We start from the raw sequence: 21,141 nt of genomic DNA on the forward strand, positions 1-21,141 counted from the left end.
GGCAGCTTCCATAATAAGGTTACCACAGTTTCATGAAATATGTGCGTTACTGAAGCGGAACCAACGAGAGAAGCCATTGCATTAGAAATAATATGTAAATCGCACCATATGCTCCAGTGGGGGCTTCAGCATATATTCACCTTTCTTTTTTTTTTCTTGCAAAAGTGCGAGATGGAATTGATTACACGATGAAGTGGCCCTTCAGCAGGAGGAAATGGAGAATGCTGTCACATGTGATATCTAAATTGTTGCTGACTGAAGAAATTGAATCTTTTTGCTTTACTAAAAAAAACCCCAAAAAGGATGGATGTCAGAATCAGTTACTAGGCAGTTTTTTTATGTCAAAGGAAATATTTAAAAAGCCAGATTTAAAATGAGGGGAAAATCCACTTGGAGAAGTACGAATATTTTCATCTGAAAACTCATCTCCAGGCAAAGTTTAGCCTTGCTCACGCCAATCAGAAACACTTAAACTTGCACTCTGATGTCCGTGTTTAATGTAAATACCCTTAAACATCTTATTAACTCCCGTCTCTGCAGGGACGGCGAGCTGCGAGGAGTGGCACTGTGGCCAACGCCGAGAGAGAGGAGCACACATGCAAACAGCGCCCTAATTGGCTGGCTGAATAATCACCTTTATCTCCCCATGGGCGGCGTTCTGGAGAGCGAGTGTGATCCTCAAACACCGCCTCGCTCTGCCCCAGAGCCGGGAAAATTCTGCTTTTTGCCAGCTGCTTGTCTGCTTTGATAGTGATGATTAAAAAGAAGCGCTGCTCTGTGCATTGTTTCTGCCGAGGAGAGAGATCCCCCCCCCTTGCACCTCCTCTCACCGCTATGGAGGGTTATTAACAGAACAAACTCAAACTTATCTATACGGAGGTTTTACAGGAACCATCAGAAAGATATGCAAATAGAGCGGAGCTCCAGGGCTATACTGCTGAAAACAGAGGATATATGCGATTTCAGGAGGGTTAATAAAAAAAAAAAATACCTTTACAGTAACGATCATAGTGTATGGAATATGGAAATGTTGCATGCATAAGGTATTTGTGTGTATCTATGGCACTGAATGCACAGAAATGTCAAGTTTCCCTGCAGAAACCCAGAACCAGCACAAAGTGGTAGTTGGAAGCTTAGAGTGATTACATCTTTGTAAGTGGCCGCGGACGAGCTGCAACAATAGCTTGCAGTTGCAGGCGTAAAGTAGTGTTATCAATACAGCCTTTGTGAATAAAGGGGGGGGGGCCTTAAAAAAAACACAATCAATTTTGTCCAGCGTGCAGAGGGCAGTCCGACGCTCGGTGATTAGAGCCACTGATGACCTGAAAACAATCTGTGCCGTGACCATGATTGCAGAACAAACCACCGCTTTCTCCAGTTTCTCCACCAGCTTGTCATTTTTCTTCTTCGCTGGCTTTATGAAAGCAATAGCACTCTGGTATGAGTGAAGTCGCCTGTGTGTGTGTGTGTGTGTGTGTGTGTGTGTGTGTGTACATCTGAAGAATGAGGCACGGCCTTGTAAGCATTCTAAACACCATGTCGTGCCTTTTCAGAGCCGCTCTCTGCTCAGCCCGGGCGAGAAACTGTTTCTAAGGAGAGGAGGCAGCAGCTGAAACACAGACACTGGATTAATTTGTGACCCTGAAAGTGTTTTTTAAAAAAAGAGTATGAAACCTATTGTACTAAACAGCCTTCAGCATACATTTGTTTTATTGTGACACGTCCAGACAGGATTTTTTTCCGACATACTTTGATTTTGAAATTGTCATTACCTATTAAATAAAAAATGAAATGGTTGTAAACTGACGAGTTCTTGGACAGACTTGGTAAATGTTCATGCTTTTTCTTGTGAGTCTTATTGTCTCAACCATCGCCTGAATATAAAGATGGACGACATGACAGCTGCCCTAAAGTGAAGCCAATCGTCTCAATCGCCCCCTGGTGGCTGACTGCAGTATAGTTCATAAACCTTTGTTACTGGATGGGACGCGCACCAAACTAAGTACAGAGATAGATCGATTTTTCTCATAGAAGGTTTCTGTCATTCTGGGCAGTTCTTATTAAACTCATGCCTTTTCAAGTGCATGTTCCTTTTCCTATAATTTTGGTTTTACTCACTTATTTGATGCTATAAAAATGTGAATAAAGTGGAGACATGTGGTCCATCTTCATTTACAGTCATTGGTCTTAACCAAACCAAACCACTCACCAGAATCATGTTGTCAAACCAGACAACATGAAAACACAGAACAATTTGTTCTCTGACTATAAATGTAACGAGCTCTCAGAGAACTTAGAGTCTTTCCCGGGCTTTTCAGGTAATTAGGTTCTGGTTTATGCCTGAAAGTCAATCATGATTTCAGGAGTTTTGGATGTGATTATAATTCAGATATACCTCTTTATAGTAAAGTACTGAGTTTTATTAAAATAAGAGACAAGACTAAAATTGCCGCGGCACACTTACAGATGTCAAAGAGCTGTTAGGATAATTTAAGCTCCAAATAAAGTGGCAGATGATTTGGCTAAACTGTTCACTTGTTTACAACCTGTCTGAACATCTGACTGCTCGTGTTTCCCGTGAAACCAATAACCCCGGGCATTACTTTGTTATGAACGTCATCATGATGGAGAGAAACTGTGGTCAAAGCTGCACAAATAACACATAAGTTATAATATAATGGTATTTTCCCATTAATACCTGAACCGAAGCAGCTCATCAATTTGTCTGCAGCAATAGTACATGACAAAATTCGGGAAAATCACAGTTTAAGCATCCGGAGTTAAAACCTAAATGGGATCCCACGCAGAGAAAAGTAATGCAACTTTGTTGACGTCATCCATCTTGATGCAGCTCACCTGCGATGACTGATTCGAGATAATATCCCAGTAAATTATTGTCACCTCTGCGTATTTGACTCTGAATTCTTGTTAGTGTCACCAGCACCCGTGGTTGAATTATTCCAAATGGCGTTCGAGGAACGGCTCAGACACAGAGAGAGAGGGAAGAATGATGACCTGACACAATCTCAACCGCCTATTGGCACAGTGTAAATCAAAGACCAATCTGCCCCGACAGGTACAGCTCTCATGACAGGATCCTACTGGGATTTCAAATAGTCTAACCAGCCAGATAAAGCCCGCTGCCTGCAGAACGCATCCACCACGAGTCAGAGGGAAAATAATATATAAAAAAAAAAAAAAACGTGATGGTTTGAGTGCCTGTCGAAAAGCTGACTTTGACTGCATTTTAATGGCCGACGTTTTTCGTCGAAGGTACTTCACTTCACTCGCTCTCCTCTTCCTCGTGGAGGATAAAAAAAAAAACACACACGCACATTTAAAAGAGGACAATGAGAAGCGATGGAATAGCTTGTATAAAAAAAATATGAAGAGGACAAACAGTCACTGAGCATCCGACTGAGGACTGGCACTGCGGGATGACGTCTATATCACTGTTGAGTTACGACAGCAGACTTTCAGCTTTACAATTTGGCCCCAGACGCTAAAACCACAACAACACCTCAACAGCGTCGACTGTGGATTTTCTTCCCCATGACATTGACAGCTTATTGTTTTTCTTGTATAATTAAGCGACCTATTGAGAAGTCATGCAGAACAAGTGGGGTTTTCTAAAACAATGCTGCAACCAGGGCAACGTTCTGCTCATGCTTCTACCTTAAGAGATAAAATAACCAGGGAGGAGAAACCACCTGAAAACTCCATCACGGCCAACATGCAGTCGTCCAATATGCGTCCCAGGGCAACTGAAGGTAACTTAATGGTGGTTTTCTCTGCTAGAGAGGAACACCCTCTGATAAAATACAGGACTTGTCACGTTGCCAAAGGGAATAAAACCCATATTGGATCCATTTTCAGTGATGCACAGCATGGCCGGCTCCATCCAGCCATTATTTCCAGATGGAGCTGTGGTGTGGGGGCACCTCCATGACATCCATGACCCTCACACAGGTAAGAAAGTTTAAGTATATGACAGCTGAGCGTAATGAAAAAGCACTTTTGGACTCATTGAGCTTGTCTTGTTTACCTCCTCTGCCTCTGAGTGGCACTTTCATCTGTCTTCTCCCCTAATTGGATCCTCTGCACACATTCCCATCGGAGGATCGGCATCTCCTCATGCACACGGCACATTTACCTTCCTCACACACACACGCACGCACGCACGTGCGCAGAGCACATTTGCCTTTATGTGTTTACTGCTTCTCTGTATAATGACAGCCAGAGCTTTGCCCTCGCATTTATTTGCATTTCCTCTCAACCCACCCAGTGTCTGAGGCCTCCTCTCAAACATCAAAAGAAGCACCAGGAGGAAAAGATGTGGCTCCATCTAAATGAAAATAAACCCTCAAAAATGGTGTTACAGACACTGTGCAGCGAGGCTATTAGCGCTGTGCCCGAGACTCACCCCCATCAAGGCAGAGTGGAGAACACGAGGCAGAATATACAATAATTGCACATCAAACAGGCTGACAATTAACACATGATACCGAAAGATTAGAGGTTAATTCTGTTTTTTTCTTTTAATCTTCAAATACACTTGATTATAGTCTCACTGTTCATATTTAAAACGTGTTTTGTGGATGTAAATAAACACTTAGAGATTAGAAATGTTCTTGTATTGTTTTTCTTTTTCTGATAATCATGGTATTCAGTGACATTTGCCACATGATGATTTTAGTTTATAAATAAAACTCCAGTTCGAGTGAATTTAAAAGTTTCCTAACAGGAACCACATTCAAATTTTATTATAATTACAACAAAGCGTCAACTTATCCATCTAAATGAAACAAAGAAAATCAAGGACCAACTGCTGTTTAACAGCCTCATTGTCAGACAATCCAATCACCATCATTTGAGTCTGAGTCGCTCATGTGTGGTGATTTGAGCCGCCGGCATCCAGAGGAAACGAACAAACTCTGCGTCTCGACTCGCCGCCGCATTATTTAAGTCACAGACGAGGAAACCACACAGCTTTGAATCCGTTCCGGTGGGGAAACTGTTGGCGTGAGCAGCACAGAGCCCCAAAAGAGAATGATGTCCGTTATAATAAATACAAATCTGTCAGATTTCTGTCCCCCTTCACATCCCTGATCATTAAGCCTGGTGTAATCACAACTGTGGGACTCATTAAATTCCTCCGCGCTGCTCGCTGGGAAGACAGACAGCCGCTGCAGCTAAAGAGAGCACTTTCTGAATCACTGCGTCCTGCTATTATTTCTCGGCACCAGCATAACAACACCACGATAAACAACTGACTTATATTCCTCCCAGCAGCCAGCGCTGAGATTATATCACACAAGTATTAGCCTCGGACAGAACGCTGCCATTAAAGGTTTGGGTCTTTACACGTCGCATTTACTTCAAAACACGTGTGGCACCGTTTTTAGAACGGAGATTCACTTCTCAACCCGGGGGGAAGGAGGTGATTTTTATTTATTTCCTTCCATGCGCTGACGAATTTAACGGCAGACTCATTTAGAACCACGTCCAGCCTTCAGCCTCGTATCAACAGTTTGTAGTGGGGCAGAGAGGTGGGGCTGCCTGATGACAGAAACCTACAGTACAGTCACAGAGCCAGTTTAAAAATGTAGCTGGTCGTCACACGCTGGAGATCAGCTACTCGCTCACGTTGATGGAACGTGAGTAAGACCTGTCGGATGTTGTGTTCTATAAGAAAAACTTCATGAATTCCAATAGCACTCGGTGGAGCACACACATCCGCCATGGCCCAACAGTCCACCTAAATTCAATCAAGCTGAATCAAATTTCACACACTCACAGATATCAGTCCCCTAAACGTGCCTGAATCTTGGTCCATGAATTATTCTCTGGGAAATCAGTGGAAATGTCAAAGAACGCCGTGAGTATGGTAAAGAAAGTGAAAAACATCCTGGATCCACACCAAAAACACCACATCCTTCCACCAGGTTTTGTGGAAATGCGTCCAAGTAGTTTTCTTGTAATGCTGACAGCAAAATAAAGAAAACGCTGATGAAATCATCCCTGGTGAAGGTGATAATAATACTCTGACACTAAAACAGGTATAAAGTGCAATCAACACACACAGGGGTCATATAACGCACATCAATGCGGGAAAAGACAACAGCGACACACCCAGAACCAGCTGGTGTGTGTTGCTCCAACAGAAAGGTCTGATAATATTCCACATTTTATTTGTTGTCAATGAATCCAATGGAAAATCAAAAACCAAACAATATATTTAAACTACTGCCAAGTAGCAGTGTCTAACTTGCCAGGGACTGTTGGACTCAAGTATGCATGTTAATTAAATGTGCACTGTCCCATTTAAATAGACATAAACTCAAATCCTGACATAGAGCACCATCAGCTCCAGTGTAGCCTACGTGTAGACGTGTACCCCCACGCACAACCCTACGTCGTACCCTGACGTGCACCTCCCCAAAAATGTCACTACGCATCGAGGAGACACGGACTGCAAGAGCTGGTCCGCTCGGCAGCATCGCATTTGATAACACTCGCCATTGTTCTGAAGTAAACAGAGACACCAGATCATTTTCAAGTAAGCAGAACAGAAACCGGAAGACACTCAACACAGTAGCATATAAGGTCTACGCCCACTAGCGTTTTGACTCCACGCTCACTAGCGTTTTGGCGGCACACACACACATACCTGCGCACAACTATGAATGCTCACAACGATGTAGGCCCTGTACGGAAATTTAGACATGTTGGTGGTGCTAGACAAAAAGTTAATATGATTTTTTTAGTTGGTACTAAATAGGTGTTGTCTTACTGCGTGTCAGTGAGGCACAAAGATACAAGAGGGCCTGATTGTAGATGTCTTCCCAAATAAATGAGATCAAAAAAGAAAACCCATGTTTGGACTTCTATCTCCTCTCTGTCCCTTTTTACGAGACGTCTCGGCAAAAAACAGCACAATCCTCAGTTAGTGATTCAGTCAAGCTCCAAAAGAGATTAATCACGTTATTGTATCAAAGAAGTAACTAACAAAGGCATCATTACTCTGAGAGGCAGAGCGAGTGTGCAGCCTGGCGTGACAGAGGAAAGATTTTAAAAAAGAAACAAGCGCCCCGACATGACAGATGAAGGCTAAAAAGGATACTTCCCTGGAACGTCCACAGCCACCCTGTATCCCTGGAAGCTCACACTGGGGTGGAAGTTGAAGATAAAGAGCAGGTTTGCCCTGTCAAACACTATGACCTTGTCCCCGTCATGCTGGGCGCTCACGAAGGCCTGGAAGGGGTGGGGGGAGAGAAGAGGGGGAGAAGAAGAGAGGAGCTAATAAATGACTTCTTCATGAATAGTCATTACCTTTCTCATCTTGGATTAAGAGAGTTATAATGGGGCACATTATATCAGTGGCCGACACATTTCCAAATAGACCGGAGTAACATTCCCACATCAATTTTCAGGTGGCACTCATCAGCAGAGAACAGCGGCCCGGGGTATTGCGAGGCGCGCGCTGTCAGCTCGAGTCAGGCGGCACGTGATAAAGTCGCCACTCTCCCGCGGAGCCAGCTACTGTTAACGTGTCATTAGCAGAGATTATCAATGTCAGCCAACCCCCTATTTTTAGCGCCCTTGTTCCCCGAGCCAATTTCTGGGCAGCGTATTCACGGCTGAGCGAGGAGATAAGCGCCCCTGCAACCCGTCCGTCAGGGAGGACGGAGGTTAAGGAAGAACGGGATGACAGTCTGGAGTTTGTTTTCTACAGAAGAAGTCTTTAGATTTGTAGCGATGCCAAAGCTCCTCTGGCTGACAGCGAATGTTTAAGCAAACGGAAAAACTAAAATAACCAAGCATTCATTACGTTTGATCCTAACAAGCATGTACAGTAAGTGCAGATGTGGGCGGTGAAGAAGTACAAATACTTTGGTACTGTTCTTAAGTAGATTTTTCAGGTATCTGTACTCTACACTTTCTACTCCTTATATGTTTAAAAAAGGCCTGTTACTTTTGTTTTAATGCATTTGAGGGGAAATATTATATTAAAAATACTTTATTCAATTCACTGTACACACTCTCTACCTTGCACAGGTACAGGAGGTAGAAATGACCTTCAGAGGCAAACTTTTTACTTTCAGTACATTTCAGTGCCTGTACTTTTATACTAGTAAACTTTTGCTTGAGCAAACAGATGGAATCAGTGCTTAAACTTTTACATAAGTTGTTTTTAAACACGTGCTATCTGTACTTCTACTTGAGTAAAGACGTGTGTGAACTTTTCCGACCTCTGGATTAATGTGCATTTCTACTTATAAATGAATAAATACATGTAAATGCAATCAGCAGAACTGGAGGTAATCATAAATGTATTCCTATTTTATTCAGCAGCCGTTAGTAAAATGCAAATTGTTATCTTATAATTTTCAAATGAAAAAAACATCTCCCTCAGGCGATGTATATGATGTATGAACAGTCTAGTGTTACACTACTGAAGTTTTTAAGATTCCATTTCCTGTCCCTGCAGCCTCCCACTGTACTGAATCAACAGTTTTGGGTGGAACTAAGCGAGGCAATGGGAGCGGGGGTAAATCCCTACAGTCGCCCCATTTGTGACCTCAGCACTCCTGAATGAAAACATTATTTTTGTGTAACCGCTGTTTCGAATATAATATTTCCACAAACTACAGCCTTAGTCCAGTGGAGCTTACGTCAAGTCAGCGGCGAGAGCACTCGGGACTGTGTGTGGGAAACAAAAATTGCTTTTGCCCCGGGTAAACATTTTATGTATCCAGGGAGAAGGGAGACATCCAAAAACACATCTGAAGATGCAACCTGCTATAAAATTATGTTTAGATTTTTTTTCTCCCCCCTGAGGTTTTCTCAGGGAACGGCGACCAGTGACCGAATCACAGCCTGCTGTACGAATGCTGCTCGGTAAATCCCTCCAATGACCTTGAAATGATTAAATACAGCATCTTTCTAATGTGATCATAAAACAGCTTTTACTGCTGTACATACAGACGGATACAAGTTATACTGCTAGAAAATAAAAAGCACTTTACGGGCATCTGAATTGGCGTCACACAGCCGTTAATACTGGTGTAAGTGGAACACGGACAAACACTGAACGCTATAGTGTGCGTCGCCCTTATTTACATTTCATCACAGTGACGCTACCTCTGCACCGACACAGGCTGCAGTTCACGTCCTCGGTTTTGGCCTTTTGAAGCTCACAGCTGCGCGGCTTCAAAGAGGCGGACACAAACCAGACTTTTAAAGGCAAAGTCCGCTCAGTTGGCTTCTACCTGGGACAACAGGGAGAATGGCTGACAGATCCTCTCTCCGCCCCGCTCCTCATTTCAACTACACAACGCCCTTGGATCCTCCCACCGCGGCTGAAATATTGAACCGAGCCATAGAATATTCCCACTAAGCACGATTACCTTGGCAATGTCATTGATAAGCTGTACAGGGGATTCAGACTCATCTGGTTATTACAGCGGAATCTCTGAGCAGTTATTGGCGTTATCTGTGAGCAATGTTCTACAAAGACCTTTTGTGATATTGTATCAATCCCTGATTTTCTTTTTGTATCAGTCGCTTCCAAGGACGGAGCCCGGAGCACAGGCAAAGCTGAAGAAACCCCTGGAACTGATTTATTACAGAGTCCACGGCCATTTTGTCTTTTTCAGACCATTTACCTGTTATCTTAGATTTTACATTATTACATTTCTACCGGTTTAAATGGGGAACTTGATTTCTCAAATTTTCTGTAATTGTTTTATTAACTACAGTTTTTTATTAGTATGTATTAAGTGTCTTAATATTGAAATGCTCTCGGATGTGATGCATGAATTGATTTCTGTGACGTGCACAGATCATGGTGCTGCTCACCTGTCCATACTGATCATATGATCACTATAGGTTTAAAACCTGCCCTGACGAAGGCCTTAAAGGTCGGGTTGGTAATTTGACACGTTTTGTACTGTTTGTCGAAATCAATAAATAAAGTAAGATACAAAAAGACGGACTTTAATAAACACGGCCGATCTTTTTATGTGGACCGAATGAAATGAGTGTGTTTTGGGGCCGTATTTGACGAGAGGTCCAATGGAAGATGAAGGCATACGTTGCATCATTTCAAAGTTTAGCCCTAGCTTTAATGTTTGAAACCCGTAGCTACTTTTTCACCGTTGATCTGAATCAATAGATAAGAGATATTAAAAGGTCATTAAACTTGTCTGACCTGTAAAAACCTTCCTGATTATCACACTGTAATTATTTGGCAGCTTTTTATCACGGCAGACTCTTTTAAATTGGATTTGATCAAAAACCAAATCCATAATTTCATGAACTAATTACCTCCAGTTCATCCTCTGTCAGTCGGCGGTAGCCACTGCCCTAATTCGATGTTGTCCTCAAGAACACTTCAACAGGGTAAACTCTCCCCATCAGAGATACCATGTCTGTAATATTCATTATCCTTAATTATCCTTTTTCTGTGATGGATGATCTTCCTGCTCCCTACACATCACAGCCGCCTGCAGCTTCGCACATAATTTAACTTAGCGGAAATGATATCCTTCAGACCGCCACGACGTAAACTGAAATATTTTACTTCAGTTTCTGAAGTAATCAATCACAGAACGAACATAATTAGATGATGTCTTGAGTATACGCTTCAGAGCTGTCATCCGCGGCTGTAAATGAAAAAAATACGCCACAGAAACAGCCAAGAAAAACAGCACCCACAATGTTTAGCAGGTCAGCACTGGTGCCAAATGTATGCATCCTCCCTGCCAATAGCCTCCTCTGGGATCAGCATTCCCTCCAACTCCACAAAAGGGAGCAGAGGAACCAGCCAGACTCTGCTTTTCCTTTGCCGCACCTTCAAAGCTCCGTTTCATCCAGTTGTAAAATGTGCACGCGGCTCCGGGACGTCAGAGCACACCTCTGATTGATAGACCAATATGCAGAAATTATCCTCGTGAACCAGACATGTCTCTTAATTACGCTCTCTGATACATTTCCCGACTCCGCTGCATTTGTCTGTCTGCTGCGGGGAGACGAGCGGGTCAGAGAGTAACGCAGCAAGGTGAAGTAGTTCTAATCTTCAAAAACGGATTCCCGGGGATGTGAGGGAGGGTTTTTTTGAATCAATTACACAGACTTACTTCTAATCCCTGTCAATTCAGCAACACTCTCCATTTGCATTATCCCATCACTTTGCTACCAGGGAGTCGAGAGAGAGAGAGAAAAACACCTTTTCTCTTTCTTCCAGAGGCTTCGGCAGCAGGCGAAGGGAGAAGCTACAGGATGAACTTTATTAACATTCACCTTGACAGCAGCCAGAGAAACAAGACGTCTCCAAAATGAAACTCTCTTTATGGTGCATTTATTTCCTGCCCGAGTCCAGGATTTAAGTGCCTCCAGAAATAAAACTGTACCTGTGTGTTAAGATGGAGGCTTCGGAAAACATTCACTCAAAGTCCGACATCAAATAAATCGTTATTTAAATATTGGCTGAGTAATAATCCGTATCTGACTTTATTTACTTTATTTGATGTTTGAAATGTCATGATTGACACCTGAGACCGACTGGAGATCAATCACGTGTATCAGCAGGACCACGATACCGCTGCTCCATTCCTCGATCGCTACTGTTCCAAACTATACGTCATCGGCATAAGATGGTAGCACTGATCTCCTGGATATTTTATTATCTACCGTCTCTATATGTCCCATTGCATTTCGGATTTTCATCTTTATGTGTGGTGTCACTATAATAATGATTTATATATAATCTGTTTTCTTATAAACATTGTATACGTAACCTAGGTTGTTTAACCTTTGTACGCTATGTTTTGTATATATTTATTATGATATTTACTATGTGTTTTAATTGCTTAAAACTGTTGTCATACATCATGTGTGTAAGTAAACATGGATTGCAGGTATTCAAGATGACAGAAGTCTGAGGAAGGGACGTGTGCTTGAAACGTCACTACGTCAAATACAATCCATTAACAGGGTCTTCTAGGTGTGCGTGTCTTCTCCTCAAACTTATTTCAATATCTCTAATGTGAATTGGTAATTGAGGCTGTCTGCACAAAAGAGCCTGATGTAGAGTGAGCGTGTGAAGTCCTTACAGGTGGGGCAGCCAGCCAGCCGTACTTGTCCTCGGTGCGGTTCATGTCCCGGTCAAAGGCGTAGAGCTGACGGTAGCGGAGGTGATCTATATCCAGTAGGTTAAACTGCCGCCGGGCATAGTGGCAACTCTGATTGTTCCCCTCTCTGGGGAAATCCAGCCACTCAGGATGGCCAAACTCATTCCCTGCAAGAGAGAAAGTTATTAAAGAATGTACATAATGAAGGGAAAGGCACACACAGTCCCTGTGAATTAGCATTCTCTACCGCACCACTCTATATGAGCTTCTTTTCAGGTCCGGTGCAGTTTTTAACAAGACCAAAAAGAAATGATCAAAAGGGACCAGAGCCACAATCTGTGGCCTTTTCATAACCTCAGCAGAGGTTAGTACGTTCCATATTTAAACAGAGCCACAAAGCTCCTGCGACATTTTCATCAAGCACAGTGCGCCGAGCTTCCTGTGACAGAGGAACCTGCCCATTCATGAATAAAACTTTGGGAAAAGAAGCCAACGCAAGTGAAAACACTGCAACGCTTTTATTTGACTCACACTTTTTCAACAAATATATGCAAAAATAATCCACCATGATGTATTTTTATATAATTTTTTCTATATAACACAGAGCAAACCTTGAGTCATTGCTGGAAATGGGGAAAAAGTGCAAATAACTTTATAAGTTCACACAAATAAATACATATAAGTCTGGGTGAGAGTCCTCTTTATAACCTTGTTGATTAATTCAACTTTATTAAAACATTATCTGCATTTCAGAATTATTCTCCCACCTAACAACTGCAACTGCTGTAATTGAATGCAGCTTCTCCAGGAGACGGCTCATTTTCTTTAAGAAAAGACGAGTGTCATTGAGCCGTTCAGAGCTGCACAGGCCAGATGTATAAGCTCAACGCGTACCGCGGGCGCGTCGGAGACAAGGGCCCCGTCGCTGCGACGCTGTCACGAGATGAGATAATGAATCCGTCTACGGGTGTCACGACAACATCATAAAACAACGGCCGGGATAATTTAATTCCCGGCAGAGCAAGAAATACATGAGACAAGAGATGGAGGAAGATGCACGACAACAGAACGGAGGCCAGTTGTTTATTTGGTGCGAAGAGCGACTCCCTCCTCCTCCTCCTCCTCCTTACAAAGAGGAAAAACTCAAGAGTGACAGGATGAAGTGGAACAGACAGGGAGTGACAGTGGATTCTAATGAAGTACATCATGTAGGTGTTAAAGAAGTAGCAGGCATTAAGGCACGGACTGCCGGCAGAAGGAGCCCACGGCAGCACTCGCCTACGAATTAGGGCAGCGGGGACGCACTGTATGCACTGAGAGACGGGCGGCGGGGGGGGGTGCAGGTGGAGTGGGAAGGAGGAGGCGGTGGCTTTTCTTGTGACATCTGCGTGAATAACAAGCCTCCCACGCAGCTGAACTCGAAAAGTAAAGGAGAGAATTGCACTTCAAACTCGCAGCGCGGGCAGTCGAGGTGCTCACCGAGAGGAATGAGCACACTACACGTTCGGCGTGCACCGGTGAAAATTTCCCCCCTGTTATGAATATTTCACGTGCAAATAATCTCACACAGCAACAGGAGCTCTGCAGCTTTACACACTTACAGCAGGGTTCACGGCTTTAATTGATCCTAATGCAAATTTAAATGAATCTCAGTTGACGCACTTTGTTTGATCTTTAATAGAAAATCCTGGGAGAATTACAGAGAACCTCTCATTTTATATCAGGCCATGAGATACGCACATTTAAAATCTCCAAGTGTTCTGTAACGATCGTGCTACGGTGAACGTCATGAGGTCAACTGAATCAATAGGATTCTTGCTAATAGGAACATTTGTTTTGTATTAGAGATAGTTGGACCATTTATCTTTTTGTGCAGGAGGGAAGGTCACAGGGTTTCTCTTCCTCGGGGGAGTTTGAGTCGAGATTACATTTTAACACCAATGTGGTTGTTAATGTTCGAGATATGACGGTCGCAAAAAAATGGAGTGTAGCCTATATAAAGGCTGGAGTATAGGTCAGACACCCAGTCTCCTCCATGTTAGTGGATGGGACATAGACCAAACTGAAAAGTCAAAGAAAATCTGCTTGATTTGTGAGCAGGCATGTATTTAGAAATCTATTGTCCCAAAAGTCAACGCAAAGGATTACGTTACTCACACATGCATAAATACAAACTGTAAGTGACAGTAAAGTGAGATAAAAAACAAACAAACTAACAAAAGTATGAAATCTGTGTGAGAACAATTTGTTTACTCTAAGTACTAACTGTATTTATACATCAGATCCTGGCTGTCATAAACACTGCCTCCTCCATGTCAGTGGACGGGACATGGCCCAAACTAAACAGTCACAGTACGCGTTGAATACATTTTCCTATAAAGATATTTTCTGTCATTTTAGGCAGCTCTGATCGCACTGAATATTCAAGTGCAAATTTTTCTGGTAAGTTTAGTTATTTGATGCCATAGAAACAGAGTGAAGTCCTCTGATTGACAGCTGAGACGGTTTCACTACTGTACAGACTCTGGCCCAAATGATTTTTTTGTGCAACGACTGGAGTTGGAGACAAGTCGTCCATCTTTATTTACGATCTATTGTCATGAACCACAAACAATGAATAAAAAACTAAAACATGAACTCCTACAGGAGTAGCATATTACTGCAAATGCTTTTGGAAGGTCCTGAAATAACAGCTTATTTTCTTGTAAATATTTCACTGTGAACACAAATTAAGCTTTGGGCGGTTTAGCATCTACATGGTGTGATTGTCTTGATTCGTTTTCATCGAATAACACGATCACCTGACTCAACGGACGTTCCTGCTTCATCTTCCAATCCCAGAAACAGCCACTCTGCATTTTGTCAGAGTGGAATTTGCCTGCACTGTGTGTGCTCAGCCAGTCAGAATGAGTTTATCCGGCCCTGTTGGAGCTTGTGTAAGGGCAGCGATGATGCCGCTCTTCATTTACTCTCCTTTACTGCGGCTCACCAGTGTCACCTCAGTGCTGACAATGCTGCCATGGGGATGAACCACGAGCCGGAGTGTAAGGATCACATGGCTTTGTTGGGAGATGACAAGAAGGCTAGAAGTGCTATACTGCTGTGTAACATATTCACTATGGCCAAAGCTCCAGTGCAATCAAAGTGAGGCATACTGGAGTGTACTGGGAACCCCTGTCCCTCCCAGATCCTCGCTGCTGTGTCCTCCCTTGGGAGGTGAAGACAACTCCACACCTCTCGGCACAGCAGAAGACAAACCTTCTCGTCCTCCTCACACTGGGGATTTGGTGAGACGTCACCCTTGTGGCCCTCCTTAATTTTTCTAGAGGGCACCTCCAAGACAGCTTTTAATCTCATCAGTCCCTAAAAACATCTGCCTAAGCAGATTCTCAAAGTAATTTCACACTGGACGCTACAGCCTCTGTCCGTCGTGTCATGGCCCGTGGCCACATGTGGCAGGTGGTTTTTCTGGAAGGCATGAACGCCCTGGAGCAATAACAAGTTCTCATGAGTGCTCTGTTGCCACTAGGGGGAGTGTGTAGTGTCAATCTCCCCAACTACCCGCTGTCATCAGAAAAACGATTTCACGCACCTTCCTCAAATGTCCAAATCATCATCCACACCACTGTTTAACACAATCTGAACAAAACACACAGTGAGTAGAGTGATTATTAATATGCAAAGACCTGAAAGACTTGTAATGGAAAAGTGCTAAATTTAAGCTACCTCTGGACAGTCCTCCCCTTTAATGAGGTTATGTTTTTTTGTCGTTGTCCATGGTTACCAGAAAAAAATACTGAGCGAATTTCCAGGAAACTTGGTGGAAAGGTGGAAAAAGGGACAAGAAATAAACTTAACGACTGGATCCTGTATTTTTTCTATTTCTCTAACGTTATGAGACAGGGCAGGTTTTACAGAGAAAGATTCAACGATCTTGATGACAAAGAATCAGGCGTATTTAGGGGTCTGACATCTATGAGTGTGCGCAATTTGGTTGGTTTCAGCTTGACTGAATTTAAGTGGACTATTGGGCTTTAGCTGATGAATGCACTCTACTGACTGACATTCTGGTTAGATTTTTGGGTTAGTTTTTTTGTCAGCATGATTTTGCAAAAACTACTGAACGAATAAAGGAAAAAAATCTTTACATTTTGGCTTGAATCTGGATAAAGGGTCCGATGCAGCACATTTTTACTCATTTTCACCAATTTACCAGCGAATAATTCATGGATCCTGATGAATAAAGAAAAAAAGGCATATTTATGGGACTGATATTTAGTAGTGTGTGTAATTTTGTGCAGCTTGATTGAATAGAATAGGACTGTTGGGCCTTGGCCGACATATGCGCTCTATCACAGATCTGTTGAGGGAGATTATTGGTCCAGCTCACATCCAGGCAGCCACAACAAGAAAAATGAAGTTGTATAAAAACCTCTTTTGCTTTATGGACGGGAACAGATAATATGTCTAAGTCACTATAAGCCACGTCAGGATTGTTCTTATCTTCTTAGGATGGAGACTGTCTCAAGGCATTTCTTATCCCAATGACCCGATGGCACCAAAACACTCAAATCTAAAACAGTCCAATTACTCAAGGCCTCTCAACCACACGTAAGGCATGGGACATCATTCACGACATTAAAAAGGTATTAGAGGATGCATTAAGTCGTGGATTTACAATGAATGAATGAGGAGCCAGCAGCACTGAGGGGGACAATCCCAGGCCTTCGTGGTCATTCTAAGCAGGACCAGTGGCGCCTAATGCTGCATATCAGGAGTGTGGAGACCTGGTAAGTGACGGCTTTAAAACATTGATAACTGACTGGATCTGCTACACGTGTGTATGACCTCTACAGTTTGACAGGAGCAGCCCTCCTGACTGATTTATCGTGGAATTCTCTGCAGTCAATCACAATTTAATGCCGCAAGTGGGGTCTGGAAAAAAATCAAGAAGACGACGTCAGCCTACTAACAATTTGCCGTCCATCAGTATGTCTATTAATGAAGGTTTCCACCAATGCTACCATGTGTCTAGTGTGGCCCCACATGGTTTAATACGCTCATTGCAATTGGCCGAGCACATGCAATCCACATTTTCAGTGTAAAGGAAGTATGATCAAGATATATTGCTGAGTGAAAAGTGAACGGAAGGAAAGTGGTGCTACAATTTGGCAGTCTTCCTTTTTAAAATTTTTACAAAAGCAGTCACCATATATTCTCTGGATAGTATCAACAACAGGTCAACGGCAGGAATGAGGCTCCTCCCATCATCACCTCCGCATGATCACCTCTGGGATCTCGTTCTCCAGGAGAAAAGTGGAAACTGCCAGGTATGAATATGTCATGTTCAATGCATAATTTACTATTTTGGTGTATCCACTCTTCGTCTGCCTCGTCAACTTCGACACTACTTTTGAGTTCCTACATTTCCCAGAGTGGCTTTTCTCCCCATGGGAAGTGGTTTTCTCTCTGTGTTGCACTGTATTGCGTACAGTATGTGTAGGTGGTGGGACTGAGAGCAACCACAGACGCGTTGTTATTCTTCTTTTTTCCTCCGTTGAGGAAGAAGTGAGAAGAGGATCAATGCGGCGGCGTGTAATGCACAGTGGAGGCTGTTGAACCTCACATGCCGCTGTCAACACACACAGGGAGACGCCGAGCTACAAATGAATTACACAGACGTTCAGCTACGTGCTATGTGTAACACGACTGAGTCAAACCAGCTGAGACCCAGTTGTGAGTAGGTTGTGTGTTCACATTGAAAGGATTAATCAGTGTCAGGGATGGGAGTGTGCATAAAAAAATCATAACGACACGCACAAAGGATGGGAAGCTACTCATTTTGACCAAAACATTGAAAACAATCCTGCATCTCTTAATAATAAAAACATAAAAAATCTGTCTAGTTACTGTTTGAGTTCATTTATAGACTGTATATGAAGATAGATGAAATGATGTCTCCCCAAAAGTGAAGCCTAAACATCTTTATTGCCCCCGGTGGCTGGCTGCAGCATAGGTCATTAAACCCAGTCCCCTCCATGTTAGTGGATGGGACATGGACGAAACTAAAAAGTCAAAATACACACCAAATAAATGTTTCCCACTTCAAATCCCATCCAGATTGCACCCTGCCTTTTGTCAGCTGCATTGGCTCCAGCAAACTAGCCGATGGATTGGTTGGGCTGTTATTTGATGTTATAACAACGAGGTGGAACGTCATGACTGCCAGCTGAGTCTGACTCGTGATTGGTCGGGCCTGTGAAACAGTGGGACCTCGACACTGCGACGACATTCCACGAAGACGCAGATTCTGGAACCAAATGTGGTCGCATCCATTTCAGCGATATTTTGGCTTCTTCCTTGTACAGACGGAGGAAGTGAAGACGCGTCGACCATCTTTATTTACAGTCTATGAGTGCAACCGGCAGCAGTGTTCCAAAATTCCCAGTTTGAGTGACATCTGGTGGTCCCACTTGATTTTAGATTACTTCACCATGAACATTAGTATGCAGTTTGGATTTGGACAAGTTGTTCCAGCCAAAAAAAGTGCAACAGATGATTTCACTGATTAGTTCCTTCTCTGTGGTCGAAGATGCACATCGGTGAAAACGCCTGATGCAGTGAATTGGAACAACGCGGCATATGTTCAGACTTTGGAGAACTCCACACACGTTACACACCGATAACCCTGAAGACCAGAGTGGAAACACGTATTCTAATTACTGAGGTTTAAGAAAAAAAAAAATCACGTTGATCTATAGGTGAGATTATTGTTGCTGTTGTCTACTGTAGAACCACATGGACCAGCCAGAGGGATTGTGGGTACGTGACAGTCAAATTCAAACTGTAAACTAAACGATTGTCCATCATTCCTCTGCTGAGGATGGCAACAATCCACCAAATCATTCTGCGGTATAAGTTTACGTCTACTTTCTTAAACCTTTTCTAATATCTATGGGTAATAAAGTCATACTGGCAGCTCATGACCAAAAGTTTCTTTTTGAGCGAGCTTTTTCTGATCTTTAGAGAAAGCAGGTAAAGACTTCAGGCATCACATGCTCTAGATATAAATTTCGTTTTGGATGACTGATGATGACGCAAGTGTCCAATGAAAGAGCGGCCTGTCAGCCCATGTGACTCCACGTTTACAACTGTGGGTTTGAATAAGTCGGCGTGAACCTTACATGAACTAGAACCAAAGGAAAACAATGGATCACTTTCTTTTTCTCCTTTGCTCCAGAGCGAGGGAACTGAACTCAGAGAGGGATAAATAATGAGCAAAAGAAAACTGCTCTGCACATCGTTCATTGTGATGTGACTTCCTCTAGTGGCCCGCACAAGACCTCACAACAAATTGTCCCCAGTATTTTTCCCCTATACTTACTTCACAGTGTGTAAATGTAAAGTGTGGACTCCTCCATTAATGAGCACTCAGCATTAAGCTCCTTCTTATCATGCACTTGCTCTGTGAGCGGGTGTGAGGCCTATGGAGGAAATCACACATATACAGGGACAAATACACACACACACACACACACACACGCATGAAGACACGGGAGGAATAAAACAGTCTGTGAGTTTTTTATCCGAGATAGCGATCCTCGGTTTTTAAAAAGAGCCTCACTTCATTAATGGCGTTCGGGCTCCAGCCCCCTTTTTCTGCCTGTATTTACTTTCAGTTTTGCCTGCGTTATTATTTTATAAAGTCTAGTGGAGATGATTGATTTCCTGCGCAGGCTGGTTCAGTAACCCATGGAAGCCTTTGACTCTTCATTTCATTTCAGCTTTAAAGAAACACATTGGACACACCTCCATTAGGTAATCATTCCCCTCTCCTCCACGATAACACGCCAATGTTCCTCCCATATGCCTGAATTAATCACCATGATAATCACCCTCCTCTGCCCCCTCACAGCTCGAACTAACCAGAGAGCTCATTCTGCACGACCAAGAAATAAGACGAATTCTCACCCCGAATACACATAAATAAAATCATTTTGTGTCTCATTATATATCTTGGGTACTGTTATCTGGAAATGAAATACAAAGAAGGGTTTTTCTATAGTATATTACACAAGGATTGTTCTTTTACACATTATTATAGGATAATTACAGCTTCTTCTGCAATTTTCACTGGAAAACTATGCATATATTATGGTTGGACACAGTCAACTCAGCAAGTTTACATCAAACAGTTTGGCTTAAAGTTTGTTTCTCTTTTAAACACTATGAAGTAAAACCCCAAATTATAACAAGGGATGGCAATGTCAGTGAGTCCCTTCACTACTTTGTTACAAACTGAAATATCTCCACAACTATTAAACTGATTGCCATGAATAATACTAATAACTAATACTAATACTCGTGTTTATGTTCCTTTAATTTTCATCTACCGCCTCCAGCAGGTGGACATTTGTGGTTTTGAGTGAAATATCTCAACAACTGATGGGAGCACTACTGGTCGGATAATAAGCAAAATTCATTCCTCATTACTGTGGTGAATCGCTATTTGTGTACCAAGCAGAAAGTACGCACATTGTGTACCCACCAGTGTAGCTGCAGTGTATCCTCATTGTTGGAGAGGTCACCACATCCACAGCAGTTAAGCTGCTGAGTGAGACATTATCATGACCATTAAAAATGATGGGTAAACTAAAATATATATATTCAAGAGGTTGCACTAAGAATTTGCACCAGTGTTTTAAGGGTAATAAAATAACTAAAGCTTTGTCGGATGATGTTGATGCTTAAATTTATCGTGGTTCCAATAATGATATGATTAATGGGGGCAACCGTGTTTACACAGGTTGATGTCGGACAGCCTTTCAACTGGCACATCCCATTACTCCTCTACAGCGGCCGGCATCAGATAAGGGCCTGACAGTGACACAGTCCCCTCAGTAATTAGCAGCACAAGAAGAAGCCAAAGGATCAATGTGTTTTCCATTGGAGGGATTCTGGCAAAAGGAAGATCAATGACAGAATCAAGAGGGGATGGAGAGGACGA

General features: G+C 42.8%; 1 protein-coding gene across 1 annotated transcript in view; it reads right to left on the reverse strand.

The window, feature by feature from the left end:
• The window catches only part of gbe1b (glucan (1,4-alpha-), branching enzyme 1b), an 80,762-nt gene that overhangs the window by 11,805 nt on the left and 47,816 nt on the right, over positions 1–21,141 (reverse strand). Inside the window, exons 13-14 of the mRNA XM_035153729.2 lie at positions 12,117–12,301; positions 7,124–7,254 (exon numbers count right to left, since the gene is read on the reverse strand). Of these exons, the coding sequence (XP_035009620.1) occupies positions 7,124–7,254; positions 12,117–12,301 (316 nt within the window). The remainder of the gene's footprint in view (positions 1–7,123; positions 7,255–12,116; positions 12,302–21,141) is intronic.

Source organism: Hippoglossus stenolepis, chromosome 4, assembly GCF_022539355.2.
Source record: "Hippoglossus stenolepis isolate QCI-W04-F060 chromosome 4, HSTE1.2, whole genome shotgun sequence".
NCBI classification, from domain to species: Eukaryota; Metazoa; Chordata; class Actinopteri; order Pleuronectiformes; family Pleuronectidae; genus Hippoglossus; species Hippoglossus stenolepis.